This window comes from Dicentrarchus labrax, unplaced genomic scaffold (assembly GCF_905237075.1).
Source record: "Dicentrarchus labrax unplaced genomic scaffold, dlabrax2021, whole genome shotgun sequence".
NCBI lineage: Eukaryota > Metazoa > Chordata > Actinopteri > Moronidae > Dicentrarchus > Dicentrarchus labrax.
The window spans coordinates 7,485,510-7,509,020 of NW_026136720.1; the positions used below are offsets into that span (position 1 = coordinate 7,485,510).

Consider the following 23,511-nt stretch of genomic DNA (forward strand, 5'->3'; position numbering starts at 1 on the left):
GGCACATTTTCATATTATACTTAAGATATCACAAAATAATAATATCCGATGATAATTGTTTAGCCATTAACAGAAAATAAAAGAGTCTATGTTAAGCATCCCTGACATTTTTACCCCCAGTGCCACGGGTATCTGGCCCTGAAGATGTGCCTTTGTTGTTGTTTTTTTTACTCCTGAACCTGGAACAAATGTCAAGTGTCTTTTGACTTTCCCATGATTACCACAGCATAACATTGCTAAAAAACATAAGCTAATGTTGTGTCATTATTGCACTTGTCTCTCTTTGTCCTAGTGGTTCCCTCTTTGAAGGGATCCAGAGATTAATATGTTATTATTAATGATGTATTTCTGTTACACAAAATTATCATTATTTTTTTTATTTTTGCTCGTGAAACACTGGATACTTTTATGCCCACTTGTTTTGGTTTATGCCATACCTTGTGATGAAGTACACCTTGCTTTATTCTAAGACTTCACAGGTTAAACCTATCTTAGATCTTACATTAGGTGACATAAAACACGCTGCAAAATCCCAGCATCGCCTGTATGCCCACTGCTTATCCAACAGAGGGCGCAAGATGACAAACTTTGTCAAAGACTTTATTCACCCGACTACTTTTTCATGCAACTCCACACTCTCTACTAAAATAACCAACTTAAATGACATAAATGTATCAAAAGCTCCGAGCTAGCTAACCATTTAACCAACGTTAACTCATCAGGTTAGTTGCAAGCAAGCTTCTGCACCTTATCACTTTAATTTAACTATCGTATTTGTTTAATAAATGAATAAAAAAAACAATAAAAACACGGTAAATAAAAGGGCTTACCGTCTTTTTAAGTGAGTTCGTGCGCAAACTCGACGTCTTCGCGTTAAAAGACGTCGCCTCCCGCCGCCGCTGCTCGTGCGCGTGCGCGTGCGCCGCACTGTCACTGGTGCGCCCGCCTGCCAGACAGCTGCAGACAGCTCGCGCGGCATGTGGAAGCTGGGCTCGAGAGAGTGAGTGAGTCTGAGCAGCATCGATTTTTTTTTTTTTTTTTTTTTTTAAAAGCGAAGCTAGTCAAAAAAAAAAAAAAAAAAAAAAAAAGAGGGGGACGACGAGCGCTTCGACACGGTGACAGCGGGGTTTGTTTTTCGGGCAGTGAAGGCTCCCCCTGGACGAGCGAGGTGGAGAGAATGAGAATAGTGGATTTTGTTTCTACTCGTAGGTACAGCGCAGTAGAGGACGGGAAGTCTCCCCGAAAGGTAAGCAGCTACGACGGGTTGCTGCTACTGAGCGCTAGCCTCTGTTACCATGCTTGTTTACGGGTTCACTCACTTTACAGTTATTAGAGTTTGTTTGTTAGGTGGACACTAAATGCGTCTCTTTATCTGGTCCTTTTGTTGTTGTTGTTGTTGTTTTTTACAACTTGCTTTATCTTCTATAAACCAGTAAAGGAAGCTAACGTTATATATAACTCATTCTACTCGTGAGTTTACAGCTTTGTGTGCTCTTGGTGTTTTTTATTTTTTATTAAATGAATGCTGGCTCTTCTTCTGGGAAGAGATACCTTATTGCTGTAAGAAGTAGATGGATGGTCTGTGGTAAGGTCGGTGAATGAGCGCTTCTCTAAAGGGGGATTTCTGAATTTGCATCACTCTTCACGGGTTTTCCAGCACTTTAAATACAGCGTGTGAACCCCTTTTAGCTAGGATGTCGAGATGTGTGCCAATAGTGGGGTCCCTAATATTTTGATTATCCACTCCCCAACAATCAGTATCTATTTCCTGTTTGGTTGTCTGCGTATGGAGCCAATCCTAATTTTTTCAGTTTCGTTTTTTTAAATTAATGTATACAGTATGAGTGTCACAATCAGGAACTGTGATTCTGGTCCATATAAAATGACTATGTAATTTAATTCTAAATGCAGACGTAGTCCTTGTCATTTGGAGGATTTCACCCTACACAAGCACAATGTACAGACCACAGATGCTCCAGCGTCCAGAAGTAGGCCAGTCACTGGTCTGTATGTAATGTCATGCCATGCGTGGTCCCCTTTGGAAGGTTAACTGGGTGTCTCACTGGTTCATGTATGGAGTGGGGGAGGTTTCAGACAGTCCCAGTGTAAGATCTCCAGCAGGATTTAGCTCTCATCCTCTGCCAGATGTCTGGTGGTCATTGTTTTACTGTCATTTGCTCCCCTCGCTGTGTTTTTTGTTGCAGATGTGCATGTCGTTTACTGGTCAGTGCATATTGACTCTTGCCATCAACGCACGTTTCAAATATGCACAAATATTTATAATTGGTGTACAGCGTTGTTTGTGGAGGAAGAAGGAGTCAGATAATGTTTTTGTGAATGAAGTTGGTGCGTGCTTGTGCTCATATGGATACACAGGATCAGTACAAAATCTACAGTCCACAGACTCTGTCGTCTTAGAGGCTTTTATTACAATTAGTTATTTATTTTACTTAGCTGTGCATGCACGCAACCACAAAACCTATAGCATGGAGCGTTTTGTATTTTTTTTTATTGTTGCTATGTTCAGCCTTTCGTGCGTGTCACATTTTGGGTGACACAGTGCTTGTGGTTTGACGAGGAAGCCCCACAATGGAAAGGTGACAGCACTGATGCTGTACTTGTATGTGATGAGTAGCGTGTGAAGGCCCAGCATATGTTTCTCCTTCATTGTGACCCTCTCTCTTCTCTGCGTTCCTGCTGGTGTCAAACGGTTTGAGTTTTTTACACATTTTCAGATCAGGTCCCAATGAGTTGACCAATTTTACTGTGATGCCCATTTGCAACTTGGACATTTCAAAAATGGTGGTCTGATATACAAGACCTGCCCCCCTTGCTTTATGGATCAGTGTGTATATATAACAACATTCTTTGTAATTTTCTTCATCGCCAAATCAAGGAAGAACTTTAACTTTAAGAAATGGATGCAAACTGAACTTTTATTTGTTGAAAGCCTTTAGTCAGGCATTGAATGTGCTCTTGAACAATGCTCTGACTGCCCTCTCTGATGCCAACAGGATATGAGCCACGTGTGAGGCAGAGCATGTGAGCCCTTATTTTGTTTTTATGCCCGTGAATGGGCCTCAGTCAGCAGCATTAGCCTTTTTCGTTCCTTCTCTGAGAGTTGATGATAAAGTCAACATATTTTTCTTCTGTAAATCACCACATATCTCACTTTTGGGTATCAGAAGGCTTTGGCGTAATATTTATTTCCTGGATGAAAGCAGCAAATAATAATTTAAGGTATAGTTTGGTTAACCAAAAAAATATATTTGAATTCAATTCATAGTTTTATTATCACTATATCTCAGTGTGTCACTCACCAAATGTAATGTCCATCTACGGGTTCTCTCACAACTCCCTTCAGTCAGCAGCCTTCATTGTATTCTTTTGTGATAATATTATTTCAGTGAAGGGGCATCAATAGCCTTTTTGTCAGGCTGAATGGCGGCTTTATGATAGATGTCAAAGGCATACAAACGCACCAGTGTCACAAAACACACCAGATAGTGAAGCCTTTTGCCAACCCTGCTGTGTAAAATGTCTTTTTAAGAGTTTACTGTTGTCTTTTCAGATGTCTTGGAAATACAGCCTATGTGCATATATGCCTGATTATTTTCGTCAGGGTCACAAGGTCCTGCAGCGTATCTCAGCACACACTAGGGGATAGGCAGCCGTATACCTTGAACAGGCTGTCAGTTAATTACAGAGCTACGGTCACACTTACAGTCACACCTAAGTGCTATTTTGAGTTCCCAGTTTGACAAACCTGTGTGTGTGTGTGTGTGTGTGTGTGTGTGTGTGTGTGTGTGTGTGTGTTTTTTTTTTTTTGTTTGTTTGTGTGTGTGTGTGCGGTCGAAAAACCGTGCAGACACAACATGCAGACTCCACAATGATGGTTGTGGCTACCTTAATAGTATAAAATGAAGAAAATGCTTTTCTCTTTTATATATCATTGTAAATTGAGTAGCGAGCTCAAACGCAGTCAAAGTGAATGGACACTGTTTCTTTTTATGTGAAGATAAAAACCATATTATCATCATGATCTAGACACATATGTTTAAAAAAATGGACTGCAGAATTATTTCCTGGGTGTATAATTATGTATGTATGTATTGGTTTATTTTATTTCATATTTTATTCTATGAATGTAATGTGCATGAAGGGACTACAAACGTTAATTTTGTTAAACAACATTTCCTTGGTTTGGATTGTTGGTCAGACAAAACATACAATTTGAAGACGTCCCCTTGTGATCTGGGAAATCTCCATGAGCATTTATCACTTTTCTAAAACATTATTAAATAAATAGATTAAACGACAGATGGTTGATATTAAAAATAATCCGTTAGTTGCAGCCTGACTTGCTACTCAAAGTGATAATTATGATACTGCACCATGTGTTATCCACCATTACATTTGGACTGTAGAGTGAGCCTCTGCCAGAAACCAGTGTGAAATTTGCATGAGAGGAGTTTGTCTATAAATTAGCCAAAACCTATTCCCCACACCCTGTCGTTAGTGAAATTGAGGTCACACTACTCCTGTTGAGATTGTAGATTGTCACTCAGCCTGAAAATAGCTACACCACTGAGGAGATGAGTGATAGCTCTATGGGATAATAGCCCAAATAGTTGTTTGTCTTTTGGCATTTGTATAAAGGCTAAATTGGCCTATCTTGGAATTTCCCGTCTATTATTGTCTCTAGTTTGTGTCTTTTTTAGATGCCACTTCACATTTGTTTTTTTTTCCAAAATACTTAACCTCTCTCTGTTGTTGAACCATGGTTAAATTACAGTCTCCCTCCTGTGTAAGGCTGCTCCCCCGTACCGTAATCCTCTGTTTCTGTGCTCGTAAGTATAATTTGAACATGAAAACTATGATAACCAAATCACCAGTGGTGTGGTTATCATTGAAGCATAGCATCATTTCTATTTAATCAGTGTGGCTTTATAAAAACCAGTGTTGTGTGTATGTTTGTAGTAGTACACAGACAGTAGCTGCAGTTACACCTTTTTCCATTCTGATTGAAACAATTCAGATTGAAGAGTCAACCGTTTACATGTTATGTGGTCTAACACGTTCTGGTGTTTAGATGCACCGATGCATTTAATTGGAATAGCTGTGTGACACAAAAGGGATGAATTTGTCCATGCTTTCGTGAAGCTGAAAGGTGGGTTCGCATCCACTTTTGTTGTTTTAGGATTTAGCCCTGTGAGTGGCGGTCTTCAAAGTTTTCCAGCTGTTTTTAATTTTTTCAACACTTCAGTCTATCCCTGCTTTTTACATTTCTTTTTTTTGTTTCAAAAATAAACTTTTCATGTGCAGAAACAACACAAACATAAAGTAATTAGGTTAAATTTACATGGTACAATTTTCCGTTTGATCAGTTTATGAAAAGGTGTAAACTAAACCGATTGATCATGTTTTTTTATTCTGATTGAGGTTTTTTTATCGAGTATTTTTATTCTGTTTGGGCTTTTAAAACCGATTATAATCTAAATATTAGGCTTCATGTAAAAATACCTAGTGACTATCAGAGCTCATGTTGTCTTGAGCTTATTGATGACTTTGCCTGATCTTGGTGCAGTGATGGATGTTTGTGGAGTTTTTAATGATGTAAGTAAGAATGCTTAGATACAAGATGGAAATTCGAAGTAATGTTACAGTCAGCAAGAGGTTGCATAACTTCCCTAAACGTTTGTATTGTGAATTTCCCTTGTGCATTTCTTAACCATGCATTATTGATCGTTCAACTTCATATTCAAATGAGTTTACAAAGCTTTTATAATGTAATAGCACTCGTCACAAACTGTGGATGAGAGTTTTCCTCCGGCCTTTACTGCTAGTGGTGTGGGTTCATCCTTGCTAGGAAGAAGATCCATTTATGAGAATGTGGCTTTCTGGGTCCTGTGGTTTTGTGTTTATGAATACTGTTCCCTTGACATTCTTGTCCTCTTCATACCACCCCTCGAAAAAAGTGCCACTCTGGGAAACCAGGCCTCTTTGGCTGGCCCGCTACTTCAGCATCTGAAACTTTATGTGGACATTGTTATATTTAGACACTCCCCCTCCCCCCAGGTAATAGGGGAGGCTGCAGCAAGGACCAGAGATGGTTCCCAGGCTGGGTCAGATGCAGGGTGAGGTGACAGAGAGCCCCTTTCATCAGACTGCAAGTTGTTATTTCCTTTGTTAAGCTGGGGAAAATGTTAGTTAGTTAGTTAGTTTGAAACGGTGAGTGTTGTTGGTGAATCTGTGTTCTGTGTGCTCAGCTTTGGGAAAAAAAACGATAAGGCAGAGTGACAGTGGTAATACAGAGCGGAGCAGGACAGAAAAGCCCCTTGGGGACAACAAGCTATTCTGAGCCTTGTGCTTTTCCCCAGTCCCTGTGCTCTGGATGTTTCGCCCTCGGGTCACACAGTCTCTGTGTCGGTATTTTCTATGCATAAACACTTCAGCCGTACAAAGGAAGGGAGATGGAGGAAAGAGAGGCTCAGACAGCAAGAAAGACAAGAAATCTCTTGTTAGGGAGACTTTACCATCAAGGCTTCCCAGCAGTTTTCTCTCATTGGCCTAATTTGGTATCGTTCTTCTCCCTGTTCTTAAGTCGATTTCCTAGTTTATGTGGTCTCTGTGGTCGCTTCAACCCAGTCGACAGTAGATTTGGTTAGTACACTGAGTTGCTGTGAGTGAACTGCCACTATGTACAAAAATCCAGAGGAATCACTGGGGTAAGGGTAAACAATTGGCTATTGTCCATGCACCATCACATTGCATTCATGTTGTATATTTGAAGGAAGTCTCAGGGTATATCGTTCAACAATATTGGTCATCACAAACAGGATGAACCTAGCAGCACAGCTGGCTTTTTATACCAGTTACTCATCATTGTGTAATATGCACTCCTACTTAAATCACTCTCTGGCTTACACTAGAGCCTACAGTTTTCCAGTTTGAGCTTTACTGTTCCATCTGGACTCCATACCTTCATTTAAAGAAAGAGACAGCTGTTGAACATCTCGTACCAGCCTGCTTAGATTCCCTCTGGGGTGACTTAGTGATATTATATTGTCTGTGAACCTGGGACAGCTCCGGAGCTACTTTATCATTAAGACTCCTGGCCTTCTATACAGTGAAACACCAAGAAAGTAAAGCATTTTTGATTTATCACTCACAGCTACCTTGTCCCTGCTCAAAATAGAGAAGTCACCTCTTAAGTGATTTCTCTCTCTCAGCTAGTTTTTGTTTCTTTTGGACATGTGCATGCTCACGTACATGCACACACTGTGTGTCTGACACCCATTAAAACTGGGGCTCTGAAGCCATCTGGGACTTCAGACTTCTTCATGTGGAAATTAGAGCCATGTGGTCGCTTGTTAGCCTCCTTCCTTTTCTGAACTGGAATGATATGCATGTTCTCCACAATCATCATGAGCCTACGGCATTAAGCTAATGTAACTACGGGGATAATAACATAGACGGCATTACAAGTCATTCTTTGAAGTCCATTGCTGCGAGTTGTATTAGTAATGACTGCAGTAATTACTGAAATTACCTTTTACTTGTTCACATATCATAGGTCACCTTGTCAAAAGATGTACCAAACCACCACAGTTATAGAAGTAGTATATTTAATGTGTATGTGATATCTTTAGAAGATCTTGTATAGACACTATAGCACTGTGCAGTCATATTTAAAAACATAGATGTCATGAGAAGTAGGCATGTCAACCACACGAATGAGGGGCATGTGATAATGTTTCCTGTTGGTTGGTTGGGGCATTTATGACTTATCAAAATAAGCTGGCATTTTCTTATATTTCTTTGGTACTTAGGTGGGTGGTTATTTCAGACCATAAGATAATGTGCAAGACAGATGATCGTGATTAAATAAATGATGATATGATAGGAGAGGCACGGTATGAGCGTATGCACTGAGGTTAACCAGGTCAGATGAGTACACGTCTGATCTCGGAGCCAGATCGTCCTTTGGCTGACCACGAAGCATTGACTAATCATTCAGAGTGAAGAGAGCGGAACATCTGTCGTCTTCTCCTTCGTCACGCCATCAACGGTTTGGGGAGAGGGCTTGAGTGCCAGCCAGTCAGAAGATGCTCTGTTAAAAATTTGATCTGGGAATTTGATAAATCTGTCCCATCGGGGTTCAATGCAACATCTGTAAGTAGATTGAAACGGTGGAAGTGAGTCTCCAACCCAGTAACTCAACTTCTTTCTGTCGTTCCACACCCTGATGTAGTTTCACTTCAGTTCAGGATGTGTGCCCACTGATGCACAAATACGGTGAATACACACCCCTTACCTAACCCAAACTATCAGTCTAGTGGAGCTTGCTGCCCTCCGAAGGCTATCGTTAGTTGACTTCTGCCAGACTCCTTCTAATCTCAGGCTGTCATTCTGGCTTTGGTCCTGTATAATCCTTAAATCTGACATCTGACTTCTGCTCAGATTGAGATTGATTATAAGCCAACAGAGAGATGTTTATGGATCAAGGAAAAGTAGAAAAGTAAGGAAAAGAGTACTTGTGGTTTATCCTGCCTGTGAAATGTGGTAAAAAGTTAACAAATAATGTTGGGCTGAACACAGTGTTGAGATGCGAGACATTTAGAGATGGGGAAATTTTAGTGATAAATCAGTAAAAAGATGTTTTGACTGATAGTCCTCTACTTACAACCACGTTATTAGCTGGATGGGATTGTCAATGCTTTGCAAGCTGCACTACAACAGTGCACTGAGAATTAGATTTAGAGCGCTATGTCATAACAGGAAATGATGTCACCTAGCTGAAAATCTTGTATCCTGTAAGCAGCTAGGTTATCAAAATTTAGCCATGCAGGGAAGTGTTTTTCCACTGCATGTAGTCAGTGCCTTTAGCTATATGCAGATCTGTCTCTCTGTCTATACCGGCCCACCTACCACCTTTTCACCACCTCTGTCTCACTATGCCCACATTCTGAGACATTTGTAAAGATTTGAATACCTACTCCCAGGTCCCCCAGGTGTGATGTTTAACTGTGCTGTACATGACCTCTCTCCTACTCAGTGACCTTCTCTGCTGCTTACTCACTTTTTATCTCCAGCTTAAATCTGTTTCAATCTGACACCCTGATCCCCACCACATCCCCACCTTTCTCACCACTTAAAAAGAGCAGTTCAGCGGACCAACAGCAAGATGTAATGCTTTTGACAAAGAGTGCCAAGGAGCCAACACTGTTGGTGACTCACAACCAAAATACCAGTAGTGTTAATGTGAACTGACCACCTAGTGATATTACTCATGTTTTTCCTGCTGACTACAAACACCAAGTCTGGATAAGCTTTGTCAGTAAAAGGGTTTTCCTTGGTTAGAGGATTTTGTTGTCACACTCTTTGCAGTTCTCATTGAACCTGTTGTTGAAGGAGTGGCAGTTACTGGTTTCCTTTTCTTCCTGACCCCAACACAATACTATCAGCAGTCTGGAGACTCAACACAGGAAGTAAGCAGCAGGGACCTAAAGATGAAGCACAACAAACCTTTTACCCCAGTTTCAAGTTGATAGTGATTTTAATATATGGATATGATACCATTATATCTGCTTACAACCACGTGTTAGTGTGTTAAACCACGCATCCACCCCACCCTTTAAACCTTATCACCCTAGTTTGTTCAATGTAGCCTGCATATAAGGCTTTTTCCTCTGATACTATGATGTACAGTAAGCAAGGTTAGAGGTATTTTAATGGCTCCACCTCTCAGACAGCTGACTCAGCTGTTCAGAGAAATATGCTTATGCCTCCAAACACCTGAAATAGTTTGACCTGAGGTAGGCGAGAAAAGGGAAATTGTGAAAAGGAATGAAGAGAACAGCAGAGGCCATTTGTTCAGTGGCCTGGTTTCACTGACCACCTGTTAGACAACAGACTCAGCTGTTGTTTTGATGGACAAGACTGGATGCTGGGGGTTTTTTAAGATCAGGTGTATATGGTTGCTTAGGGGGGACTTTCTCAGGATTGAGTAAATAATAATAACAATAATAATAAATGAGGCCTCTTGTTCTCTCACTTGCATACCATCCTTAGCATTCTCCTTATCTCTTTTTTTCTCACACCTTTGTATAAAATTTAGTGCTGTCAAACGATTGAAATATTTAATCGCGATTAATCACTATAATGTCAAAGTTAATTGCACATTTTTATCTATTCTGAATGTCCCTTGATTTCTTTTTGTCCCATTATTTTTTCTCATTTTAATGCTCTTATCAACATGGAAAAGTGGATTGGCTTGCTTTGTTTGTTGTTTTTATTGAAAACAACATTGGTATATACTACATTCTCACTTGGAGCAAATAATCTCTCACACAATGTAACACTGTCCATCAATAAAAGGGTGAAATACTTGTCACACAAACAGCCCCTTCAACAGCCCTTTCTAAGGGATCAAAACAGGGCGATACAAAATAAAATTACAAAGTGCACATGTAAGGTAACCTAGGACTCAGCCAATAGTGCAGTTAAACCATGGCTTAATACTATTCTCAAGTTTGCTTTGAACATAGCAGTCAGGCTGCTGCTCTTTATTCACGAGAGGCTCAACAACCCAGCCTCTTATTTCAGAAAGAATGAACAGTAACGGTTACCAATAAAAGGTAAGCTTACTACTTATTTGCTTTGAGCCAGTTACTCAAACAGACAAGCCTGTTGACATTTTCAGACAACAAGGAATCCATCCATTTTGGCATCTCGCGCTCGCCATCCACTCAAAACATAACGTCTACTACTCTTAAACAAGTGTGTGCGGCGTGCCTGTTGTTTTGTTTCCGGTCCAGCTAGATCCGATGTGGTGTTGTAGTTTTTCTAACGTTACTAGTTGTTGCAACAGCATGTGAAAAAACTACAAAGTGTGCTAGGCGCTAATCTCGCGATAAAAGAATTGACGCCATTAAAATAGGTCTGCGTTAATGCCGTTAATAACGCGTTAAACTGACAGCACTAATAAAATTAAATTTTCACCTGTAATAGTTAAACTACCTAAGGCAGCAAATGTTGTATGTAAAAGTATGTGGAAAGAGCTATCACATCTGAACAAAAACATGATGATTTCTTTAGCAAATATATACCCACAAACAAACTGCATCTTGGAATTTGATGCCCTTTATCCTACCCCCTTAACGTGTCTGTCAGTGTGCCCACTGCCCTGGAATAAAGTTGTAAATTATGCTGGGGTAATGTCACAAGGTTTTGAGTCGAACGTGTCCTAGTCAGCACAAAGCGTGAGTCTGTAGGGGGAAAAGTTAAAGGGGTTTTGTGTGAGGTGGCAGGTGCTTTTCACACCTGTTGTGGCAAGGCATGCCTCAGCTGGCTACACATGTTGGCAGGCATCAGGGAAAGTATTCCTCAGTGCACGGCTTCTATTGCAATAGGCTCGCCTGTCTTGTTGGTTTTAGGCTGTCATAATTGAAAATTTTTTTTTTTTTTTTTAGAGCCTGCAGCTCACCATACAAATCTAAGCCATTTATATCTCTGTTAAAGGAACACTAAAATACCTTCAAAGACGTTAACTTTCATTTGAAATTGTAATTTGTTTGTTGTTTGTTTGTTTGGGCATCTAACCCATGACAGTGTTTCAGGTTGCAGCACAACAAAGGCTTTGTTGTCTAACTTGTTGCTTAAAATGAACACCAGATAGTAGCTAATTGCCTACGGTACATTCAAAGGGTACGACTGCCCTGGGTTTTCGTATCCACTCCTTTTATCTCCCATCATCCACTGTGCCTGCTAGGAATAGCTGGCATATTCCTCATACCCACACATCACTCCGAGATGCTGACCTAGCAAACGAGCGGTGAGCCTGTTCTCTCTTGGGCGATTATTCAACCCTGACAACTGCTTAACAGCTGAGCCTGCTGCCAGACCTCATCAGACCAGGGAAGGCTAGAGGCAGGAATTAGAGGGGCACACCGGGGTTAGGTAGAGGTTATACTGTGAGAGAAAGGAACGGGGTGAGACTCGAGGAGCTTTGGAGTTCTGGTTCTGGTGGTGCACACAGGCAGAGACACGGATGACTACATACATGTACGCACCACACACACACACACACACACACACACACACACACACACACACACACACACACACACACACACACACACACATATGCTAGAGACATAAAGTCCCATGACTGTCACTGTGTGTCACACTTCAACAATGGCTTTGTGACCCACTGGCCTACTCTGACTGTCTGCTTGTGATTAACCCTCAAATAGCCTTGAATTTGACAAACAGACTGAAATACACGTGATTTTTTTCTTTATGTCCTTTTTCTTTTTTCTTCTTTTTAACTTAAAACTGAATGTTGATCATTGCGTAGTAAAGCTGTCTGAATCTGGAGATACACCAGAGGATTATTGGGTTGTTCTACCCAGTACTGCATTCCAAAAAATCAAGGAGGGCAAGCTTCCTTGGAACAATTTCACTGCACAGATTATTTGATATTGTGAGAGGTTTAGAGGTTCAGTCTGAACCGTTCTGATCCACTCGCAGTCTGACCTGAGCTGCCCTTTTTGGACAAATTAATTGGAGGTGAGGAATATAGTTTTTAAAAGCCCTAAACATCCAGATGTAACATATCCGCTACAAGATCAGGTCTAAAATCAGAACAAAAGCTTTCACGTTCTATGTTTTCCTTTTGTGTATGCTTTTTGAAACAACGATATGAAATGAATTAACTTTTTTGTTTGGGTATTTTGCAAACCACTGCTTTTAAAGGGCAGTACACAGTCCCCAGAAATGCATTTCTAAATATAACATTTCAGTCATTTTCAGTGTACTGTTAATTTTAACTTCACACTGAGAATCTGTGAACATTAATGGACCGTTTTGTCAGCTGAAGCTCTGGGCACATAGGAAGTTGCTGATGGCCTTGTGGTTTGTGTCTTTACCATACTGCTCTTCTAGTCTCCAGCTTGCTGCTTGCAAAGTCTATTTTTAAAGAACAATAAGTGATGAGTTGTTGGCCTTATCACACTGTGGTACACAGCATTAGCATCTTTTTATGATGCTTCATGTAGGCCTGTTGCCAACCATTATTTTAGTTTTCGATTAATCTTTTGATCATTTTTGGGGTGTATAAAATGTTTACAGATTTTTTTTGTCTGCTTCCTTCCAGATTTGGACATGAAGAAGGACATAGACACATTGATAGCAGAGGAACGTGCTGAAATACTTGCTAAATATGACAAGGTAAGTGGAATACCTCCACCTAACTCTGACAATACTCAGGACTTTTATGATAAACATAAAGATAATTAAAATTAAAATTTACAAATTATCATGTTTACGGTCCCCTCCGATGATGATATTATTATTGTTGTTGTTGTTGTTTTTAAAAAATAGGCACAGACCGTGTACTGCAATTCATGTCCAGCCTTAAATGTAAAATCATGATCCTTTGGAACATATTAGTTCCTTCAGAGAAAGACAATCAGGGTATATCTAACACATCAAAACAGGGGAGTTGATGTTGATCTTGTATAGAGAGGCCCCGAGTGGTGCCTGCAATGTGTGAGCTCAGAATAGATTTGTTAGTAGACAGTGAAAGTTGGATTACTAGGAAGGATCAATTAATGACAGTGACTGTGAATGCTACATGTGTATTTCACTAATTAGGGTTAAAACACTTTAGTGACCCATTAAAAACAGGAAAACAAGTGAACCACAATTAGAGGACAGAACATTTTTGTTGGTAGTGTAATTTTAATGGCATACATATTGCATACAATATTTTCTAAAAAGGGTTTTCGGTATGTGGGTGTTTCAGGGCAGGCAGGATGGGGTCAACATTGACCCATGGGAGGATGCTGACTACAGCATCTATAAGGTCACTGACCGCTTCGGCTTCCTGCAGTAAGTTACCCAACTTTAAGCTTTGACTGCTTCCTTGTAGTATTTTAAATTCTAGGTTCTTCCCCACTTCTTCTCTTTCATCTTTCTCACATTATGATGAAGTCTTATATTTTTGCTAAACATATTAGGTTATCTTCTGAATGTCCCTATTTCTCATACACACTGTGTATTTCTTCATTTCTGCTCCAGTGAGGAAGAGCTGCCGACACCCAGTGCGCTTGAAGAGAAGGTATTAACTTTAAGCAAGTCCAGAGGTTGACCTTGCATATCATATATTTACACCCCTTAACATATGTATGACCACATGTATGTCCATCTCTCCGCTCCCCAGCAAAAGCAGCAGGAGATAGAGCGAGTGGAGAAATGGCTTAAGATGGTGAAGAACTGGGACAAGTATAGAAACAGTGAAAAGGTGTGTAACTATGGATGCACTCACAAACATGCTGTCTTAATTTAGCCCTCGCTTCCCTTTTTCTACTCAACTATGTGATGTAGTGTTTCCGTTTATGTTAATAATGTGTTTTCCATTCCCCTTTTAACCACAGCTTATTCCTTTATTACTCCCTCTTCTCCAGTCTAGACGGTTAAATCAAGTACATAAGTGCGTGTGATGAGTCCTTGTCAGTCAAGACAGTTAACCAGGCTTCTTCATATAAAGCAACATTTCTATGTGACCCTCTGGCTATTTCCTCTGGTTGCTGTGGTGAAGACTGCCTTTTTTATGTTTAGAGAGTCCCTATTCACGTCTGTTTGTATGTCATGCGTTTCAGTTGGTGAAGCGTGTGTATAAAGGCATCCCTCTGCAACTGAGAGGCCAGGCCTGGGCCTTGCTTCTGGACATAGAGAAAGTCAAACAAGAAAACACTGGAAAATATGAGGTATCAATCTTAAAAGTGATGACAATTACCCTAAAATGTGGCTACTGTGAACAGGCCAATTCATTTGTTTTTTTTTTTATTCTCCAGAAAATGAAGCAGCAGGCTTTTAGCTACTCCACAGAGATCAAACAGATAGACTTGGACGTCAACAGAACCTTCAGGAACCACATCATGTTCATGGACCGCTTTGGAGTCAAGTGAGTTCTTTGCTTCAGTCAGCAGAAAGCTGTGTGGGGCCGCTTGTTTTTCAATTCATCTATAGACATTACTAATGCAGTGTGATAATCTCTTTATTCCTTTTAAACTATTACATAATTGCCACCCAAATGAGCCACAGTAGAAGATGAGTAATTTCTATCTATCTTGAACATTTTTCTAAGCAAACACACCGCTGATGGATCATAGGAATACTCCTTTGACCTTTTAGCCTGTAGAATAAGTCACACAGTTTGAGTAGCTTTCATAACAAATCACTTTTGTTTCATATGGTGTTCTTGCTTTTGTTTCTTTGGTCACCTCACATGTTCAGGTTTGCCCTCGCTAAGTCTCTTGCTGTGACCTTAAACCTTGAGGCCCTACACACACACCCACACACACAAACAAAACGGCAGTTTCCTTGTCTGTGTTTTATTAGCCTTCCTGTCATTGCACGAAGCCCCACAGGAAATGGCATTCATACAAAAATGTGCAGCGACATCAAGTGTACATCTGTGACAACACATCAATCTAATGCTAATACATGAAAACATACATAACAAAGAGACATTAAAGATCCATTAAATTAGCCTCAGAACATGATTGTGGGACAACTATTATATTTGTATTTGAAAATCTGAAAGCCACCAGTTCATCCTTGTCAGATAAACTCTCTGAGAGTATGAGTGAGTGCTCTCCTCTTGCTCTTTGTATCGTACTTCCCCTCCAATTCAAAGCCACTGAGTCCAAACAGACCAAAACACCGCTCCATCCTGCTTGGCTGCCCACTCCTTCCCTGCAAGTCAACAGCTGTCCCACTCACACCGAAACACTGACAGCTATTTAAAGCGCCTTTCCTGTTTCTGTCACTGTCTATAAGGCATGTATTTACTATAGAGGCCTGGAGGGGAGACATCCTCTACATTATATTTGTTAATACCCCTGCTCCACTCGCACACACACACAATAGCTGCCTTGTGTCTACTGTCTGAAACAATTAAGACTCCAGATGTTATCAGCCATGCGGCACACAACCCTGAAAAAAAGTTGCATGCTTTAATCAGAGATCTTTTAGATTGTATCTTATTGATCCCTAAAAACATGAATTATATTATTTCTGAGTGTCACTCAAGCACTAATAGCTTGCAGAAGTCCTTTCACACACCCGTCTGTAATACTTAAAGGCAAAGCTAGATAGCTCAGGTATAGGACCACTGGGTGGAGGGATTGAAGATCCAGACACACACAGACAGACACACACACACACACACACACACACACACACACACACACACACACACACACAGACACAGACACACACACACACACACACACACAGCATTGTACAAACCACTACCAGGATGATGATCCAGCTGGGGTTTGTCAGCCTCCCCCAGAAAATGGCAGCTGGGTGTTTTTTTTTTTCTTTCTGCTGATTGATGGGCTTAATTTAGGGATGAGGTGGTTGAGAAATCATTACTCATGTGGGCTTGGGGAATTTTCATTTAATAAACTCCAATAATGGTCCAGTACTGCTTGTCTCAGCTTGCTTGGTTGTTGCTAAGAAACCACATCCTCATTTTAACCATTGGTTTCTTTGTTCCCTTCTATAGGCAGCAGGCACTGTTTCACGTTTTAGCAGCATACTCCGTCTATAACACGGTAAGTTTGTTTGTGTACGTATATATGTGTGCGTAGCTAAATAAGTGTTTGTGTGTGTGTGTGTGTGTGTGTGTTACATAATATGAAGAAGTCTTGTGTACACTGACTGTGCCGCAAAAAAGGACATCAGTGGCGCAACAGCTGCAAGTCCATTGAGTGCCTTAGTTTCCATACAGCAAAGAACAGACCAAGCACTTTAAACCCATCTGTTCTCCTTGTTTAGAGCCTTGGGTGAGATCTTTTATTTATGAGTGTGGCTCTGACTGAATGTACAGCAACATAGTGTAACAGTCCAGACCACCAGTGAACCCAGTTCCTTACTCAGTGCTCACACCATTCAAACAAGTTCCCCTTTGACACTACATGGTGTTTAACGGAAATTATCCTAAAGTATTTATTTCTCATGACAGCCTAAGCCAGTCAGTTTCATCCTTTTGTATTTTAATTAATAACATTCATTTGTAATCTTCACACTCTTTTCTTTAAAATGTGTTTGCAATGCAGTTGTAGATATTGATACTTTCTCCACCATAAGCCAGCGTTTGTCTCCGTTGGGTGAAATTTGGCTTTTATACCAAAGTAGGAACTCTTTGTGTCAACACATACTTACTAAAATGCAGCAAATGCATTGTGTATATAGCCTGTATCTCAACATATGCATGTAGATTAGTATGTGTATATTAACTAATAATAACTATCAATACAGTCTGGTAGGGATAGATCTCACAATCCAAAGGCTTGTGTACAGTATCTTACATCTTCCCACATGCAAACACAGTCCAAGTCTGTTTTTTCTGATTGGGCTCTGTAGTCGATTCCTGTGTTTTAGAGGTGTTGGAGCCAGAGGAAATGGGCATGTGCTGTTCCCTTTTTTCCTTTTTCCCCTCTTCTCACACACCGCTCAGAAGAAACTGGGTCAGTAGGAGAGAGTGAGCAAAAAAGAGGGAGGGGGGTCGGAAAGTGTGTTTGTCCTTTTGCCTATGTGATGGTAGAGAAGAATGTGGAGAATGTGTAGTTTAACCTCAGTGTAATCCAAATTATATTTACTGTATTTCCTTGAAAGGATACTTTGGAGTGTCCCTTTCTAGCTGTGCAATAAATCAGCCTTAATATGGACAAATACCAAGTGTGTGTCAGGTTTTGTGTATCTGTGCTTGCCAAGGGCGATGTGTTTACTGTAAATCATTGAATCATCGTGGAGTCATATTGCAAGTAATTCAAGCTGAAGACATGACAATACTGGGAATGTATGTTGGGCTACAGTAAATATTTGAACAACCTTTGGTAAAAGTGTTTATAATATCGTAGCTGCATACACAGTAGGTCTGTCGTTCCTTATGTGCTGTATAGACACACATCCACAGTCTGCCTTCAGACCACATCAGACATTCAGGTGCTCTCTTCCCCCCTGCCTGTGTGTGTGTGTCTGTGTGTGTGTGTGTGTGTGTGTCTGTGTGTGTGTGTGTGTGTGTGTGTGTGTGTGTGTGTGTGTGTGTGTCTGTGTGTGTGTGTGTGTGTGTGTGTGTGTGTGTGTGTGTGTGTGTGTGTGCTATTAAATTATGAATAATTCATAATTATTCTGTTTAATTGAACCTGTCACTCCTGTGTTCCTCCAGGAGGTGAGCTACTGCCAGGGGATGAGTCAGATCGCTGCCATCTTGCTCATGTACCTGAATGAGGAAGATGCCTTCTGGGCTCTGTCCCAGCTCCTCACTAACAGCAAGCATGCCATGCACGGTGAGACAGACAAGGCTGATTTAATGTTTAGACATTTCAAATATCACAACAGTTCTTATTCAAAAGGATAGAAATGTTTTCATGCAAATGTTCGAGCTGTGAAACTGTTACTCAATCCGTACATGCTTGTTCATATTTGTGACTGACTCAAAATATGCACTCAGAAATGTATTGCAAATGGCCAACAACTCTCCACACACATATTCATACATATATACTATTTCTACAACCTTGGCTACATAGGCATGGTCTACAGAATTTGTTATTACATAAAACCACAGCCTTCGTGTTACTGAAAGCAACTTCACCAGTTTTTACCAAATGATCACACATCTTGTCATGTTTTCCCAGTGCCCTTGATGATTATGTCTCTCTCTACCATTACCACACACCATTTATGGCCTGCTGATTTATTCTTTTTTTTACTGCGCCAGGGTTCTTCATCCCGGGATTTCCCAAGTTGCAGCGTTTCCAGGCCCACCACGAGCTGATCCTCTCCAAAATGCTGCCAAAGCTGAAGAAACACCTGGTAAGTTAAAGCACATCTGTATGACTCCAAGAGACATGGAGCTAACTGATTGCTTAGAAGGGCTGCAGTCAATTTTATTTGGGTCATTTCACTTGATTAATTTATTTTGCAAAAGGCCACATGCTCAGAATGTTACAGCGGGTCCAAGAGTTAGAGCTATTTGGAAAGTGAGATTTATAACTGAGAACAGATTATGAGGAGTGACTTCCCATAGAGACTATTTCTCATTAATGCTTGCCCCACAGGACAAGGAGCAGATGACAACGGGGATTTACACCACCAAATGGTTTCTGCAGTGCTTCATTGACAGAGTGAGTATTTGGATTTCCAAAAGAACATGAGATACATGAATGCTCCATCTCCAGATCTACCCTGTTTATATCTAATCCCAGATGTATTCTGCATTTAAACTGTCATTAATCAATATATCACATTGCATTCCTTTTTGTTTTTGAATAGAACCACATCTGCAGTTGTTTTATTATTTTTTAATCAGACTGACTCTCTGCTGCTGTGTCTTACATAACAGACCCCGTTCACCCTCACCCTGCGTTTATGGGACATCTACATATTGGAGGGAGAGAAGGTGCTAAATGCCATGGCTTATACAACCTTCAAGATACACAAGAGTGAGTATGATGCTGAGTATACTGTCTTCCATGCCGTGCCATGCTAGATGAGTCAAACCGGCTTCATGCACAGATCCAGTCAGGGCTGCTTTACCAGTGAGTGTTACTGTGTGGATTACATCTCACGCTGCCTCTCGCTTGGCTGCTTCCTAACTGGATGGCTTACATAATGCAAGTGGCCGGTTGCTGTGGAGAAGAATCAAAAGCTGACTTTTCATTGGACGCTTGCAGGAGCATAGCCTCAGCACATTGGTTGAATTCTTGCAAAACGACTCTTTTGATGGGCTACTCCTTTACTTGGTGTCTTAGTGTTAACAGCTTTAACAATATTATTTATATTCAGGATTCACCTTTTCTCATAGATTTGCATACCTCATTGTAGGAGTTAACTTGCCTCTGTTTTGTGTCTGCATTGTGTGTGTATCCAATCAGAGCGCCTCCAGAAGCATCAGTTAGAGGAGCTGAGGGAGTTTCTCCAGGAGCAGCTGGCTGTTTCTTTCTTCCTGCCTGATGATGTGGTGATTGAACAATTGCAGGCTTCTATGTCTGAACTTCGCAGTAAAAAGCTGGACAAACCTCCTCCAGGTGCAGTTGTGTTCTTTTATTCTTTTCAGCTACATTCACCTCTTAGTCTGATAGGTCCTAAAGTATCTTTTTTTCCTTTCATTGATGAATTCCCTATCCTCAATTTCCATTTTTAGCCAAGTCAGAGGAGCTGCCAAAGAAACCTCTGGGTCAAGAGAGACCAGTCCTCCTTCTGCCACTGCAGCCAGACTCTCCTCTGGAGGTCAAAATAAATCTGCAGCCAAACAGCCAACCCAGTGCAGAGGCACAGCAAACAGGTAGCATCACCGTGAACCAGACCCCTTCACCCGCAGAGCCCCAGGACTCGAGAACACCTCCTCTGCCTTCACCTGACCCAGTCGTAGTCCACCCACAAAGAACACCTTCTCCTTTAAGGCCTTCTAGACCCCCTCCGTTACCTCCAAAAGTAGACAAACCTTGTGCTGAGGTCGGGTTAGACAGAGATCTGAAGGAGTCGCTTCCAGAAGTTAACCAGATTGAAGATGGGGGAAAACAGGAGAGCCAGCCTGAAGCCCCAGAGACCCAGGAAAATCCTGTGGATTGGCCTCCACCCTATGAGCCCCCTGCTTTGGATGCTCTTATCCTGCAGACTGAGGAGGACATCATGGACCTTCCAGATCTGCCACCTCCACCTCTCTTTTACCCTGAGCAGAATGACCAAAGCCCTTCAGGTAGCGAATCACCCTGCCTGGGGACAGACCCAGAGACTCGGCGCCGCTCTCCTTCCCCCCACTCAGCCTCACCACTGGTCACTAAAATGAAGCCACCACCAAAACCATGCCTAAAACCACCCACGTCTCTCGACCTCACGCAGAAAAAACCTCTACCCCCAAAGCCTTCCCATCCCCATACCTTAACCACACCATCCCCCTCCTCTCCCAGACTTCCTTCCCCAAAGCCAACCAAGTTCCCAGTCTCTCTCTACGTTCCGGTGACTGCTGGAAACAGACGGCCCTCCAACACCTCTCAGTATGACAACCTTTCTGAGGCTGACGACGACGACCCCTATCTGGAGAGGCTGCTGGGCTCCATGCCTGAGGAAATTCCCAGCATTCACGGCGAGCCTTCACATACCATTGAGAAAGACTATGACCCAGCTCTCTACCCTCTGCCTCCACCTCCTGTGTTCATCCCTCCTTCACCTTCTCCCGTTCCTCCCTCGCTGTGCGCACTCCCCAGTTTGCCTCAGGAGCCAGAATATGAAGGAGAGGACAGCTGGGTGAAGGACTCCATCATCCACCCTCCTCCACCATGTTTTGCTGACAGACTCAGTCCCTTCCAGTGTAGTGCTGTCAGCTGCTCAGACACACACAGAGCCACCTCACCCGGCTACTCTAAGCCTTTCTCTAGGGGCCCCAGGGACCATTCTGCCTTCCCAGCACCACTCTTGTACACTGGGTCTCCCCCAGGTCACTCCAGGCCCTCAGGACAGTCGCCGGTAGGAGTGCCCCTGGTCCGATCCAGCCCAGACTTTTGCAGGATGCCTCCAGGTGGACAGCAACTGCCCAAATCAGTGACCTTTTGAAGTTTCCAAGAACCATTCAAGGTGTTACTGATTATGCCAATATATCCGTACTTTCTTGATGCTTGATTAGTTTTCAAAGCCATCGAAGAGGTCAAAGGCCAGTAGCTATTTAGTGTGTTAAAGTTTTGTGTGTGTGCGTGTGTGTGTGTGTGTGTGTGTGTGTGTGTGTGTGTATGCGAACATTGATATGTACAGATTTGTGATACTTGCACCTTTTTTGCGAGGGCAGTTAACTCTTTGTGTCGAACCTGTATTTAAAACTGCTGTCAGTGTTACCGTTTGCTGCACAAAAAGTGAGTGTATTAATGCACCTGCTCTTGTTGGTGTCTGAGACCAGATCTGGTTTTCAATTTGATGGATAGTATTGCGAAATGTACACAGAAATAAGGTGATCTAATACCAGCTACGTGTTCCACCATCGCTTCATCTCCAGTTTGTTCCAACAAAGTGTCTTAACCTGATCGCAGTGCACTGAGGGTAGCGACTCTAACACAAGGGCTTTTGAGGCTGCAGAATAAGGTCATCTTTGCTAAAGCACCTAAAGCCTATACATTTATACTGCATTTATGGGAAACTGTGAGCAGGCTCACACAATGTAACAGTATGTCATACTGTAATGAGTAACTGTTAATATAACACCATTTGTTTATTGCATCTTTAGGTCAATACTTGATGACAGTGGACCACTAAACCAGGTTGCACCAAAGCAGTTTGCATCCAAACGTTCAAAATAAGTTGTAACCACCAGCAACAGGGAAGACATGGTGCAATATGTCACTAGTGTACATACCGAAGCTAGTTTAATTCACATGAAGCCCGGCCAGGTCATTTTTCCCCCCAGACAGGTAGCAGTGGGTACTCTGGGTATTTTGCTGCTTTTTTTAAAATGTTTTGCATATTGTTAAGATGCTGTCAGTTTCAGTGTTATATATGTTTGCCTGACACAGATCTCACAGCAACAATGTACTGTTCCATGTATATATACATGCATGTATCAAGGCTAAACAAGGTGGAAGTAGAAGAGTTAACAGGAGGATTTAGTGAATTCAACATATTACCAGCACAGAGGGAGTCACAGTAAGATTCACAGTCACAGTTTTTATGAAGAATAGCTCCATCTAGTGGTCAGAAGTGTTAACAGATTGATAGTAATTTGCTTTAAGGAGGTTTTTGGGAAGAACTGTGCTGACCATGACATAAATCTATAATTCCTATTTATGAATGTGGACATTTATACATTTAGACGTGTCAGATGACACATAGGTCAGACCCCGTATTACACTGTTCTGTACTGTTCAGACTGGGAAGAGAATGAATCAAAGATACATTTATTAATATGCACAGCCATCTTTTAGAGCCATTGCAGTGACTGTGGTATCAGAGCAAAGGTTTTTGAGGAATGGAAGTTGAGCCATAATATACTGTACAAGGACCTAATAGTCAAACATGTTTATATTATCCTTTCATTCAGTTCTATATATTAAGTTATATACATATACATTATATACTATGTCTAAACATCAGGTTTTGCAGTTCTCTTAAGTATTCAGCTGTTTCCTAATAGAGTTCCAGGTTAATGCTAAAAAACTATTTTTATTTTAAGGAGTGATGTTAACAGATGTCTTACAGTTTGTTCATGGACTTTGGTCTCGCTGCTGCGATTCTTACCCAAGAACGTGGATTTTGGCCTGCACGCAAATCTGTTTGGCTTACTTGGAGTATGTTTAGTCATGTGACCTGACCACCAATTGTACATCACTGCTCCTTTTATGGATCTGGTTGACATCAGCGACGCTGGGGCTCAGACCAAAGCTTGTGTACATTTATGCAACTACTTATTTGAGTTTTATAAAGAGATAAACCTTTAGTTGTCTG

General features: G+C 41.4%; 1 protein-coding gene across 2 annotated transcripts; it reads left to right on the plus strand.

The window, feature by feature from the left end:
- The first annotated feature begins 947 nt into the window (after nucleotides 1-947).
- Nucleotides 948-23,503, plus strand: si:dkeyp-19e1.3 (USP6 N-terminal-like protein). Of its 2 annotated transcripts, XM_051382309.1 has the most exons (14): nucleotides 950-1,246; nucleotides 13,160-13,233; nucleotides 13,811-13,896; nucleotides 14,086-14,125; nucleotides 14,228-14,308; nucleotides 14,667-14,774; nucleotides 14,862-14,971; nucleotides 16,583-16,631; nucleotides 18,248-18,368; nucleotides 18,803-18,897; nucleotides 19,143-19,208; nucleotides 19,427-19,526; nucleotides 19,959-20,111; nucleotides 20,228-23,503. In XM_051382309.1, exons 2-14 carry the CDS (start codon nucleotides 13,168-13,170, stop codon nucleotides 21,634-21,636), a joined length of 2,484 nt encoding a protein of 827 aa, XP_051238269.1. In that variant the 5' UTR covers nucleotides 950-1,246; nucleotides 13,160-13,167; the 3' UTR covers nucleotides 21,637-23,503. The 2 variants fall into 2 exon arrangements, with proteins under 2 accessions (XP_051238268.1, XP_051238269.1); XM_051382308.1 differs by having other exon boundaries at nucleotides 948-1,246; nucleotides 14,667-14,971.
- The last annotated feature ends 8 nt before the right edge of the window (nucleotides 23,504-23,511 follow it).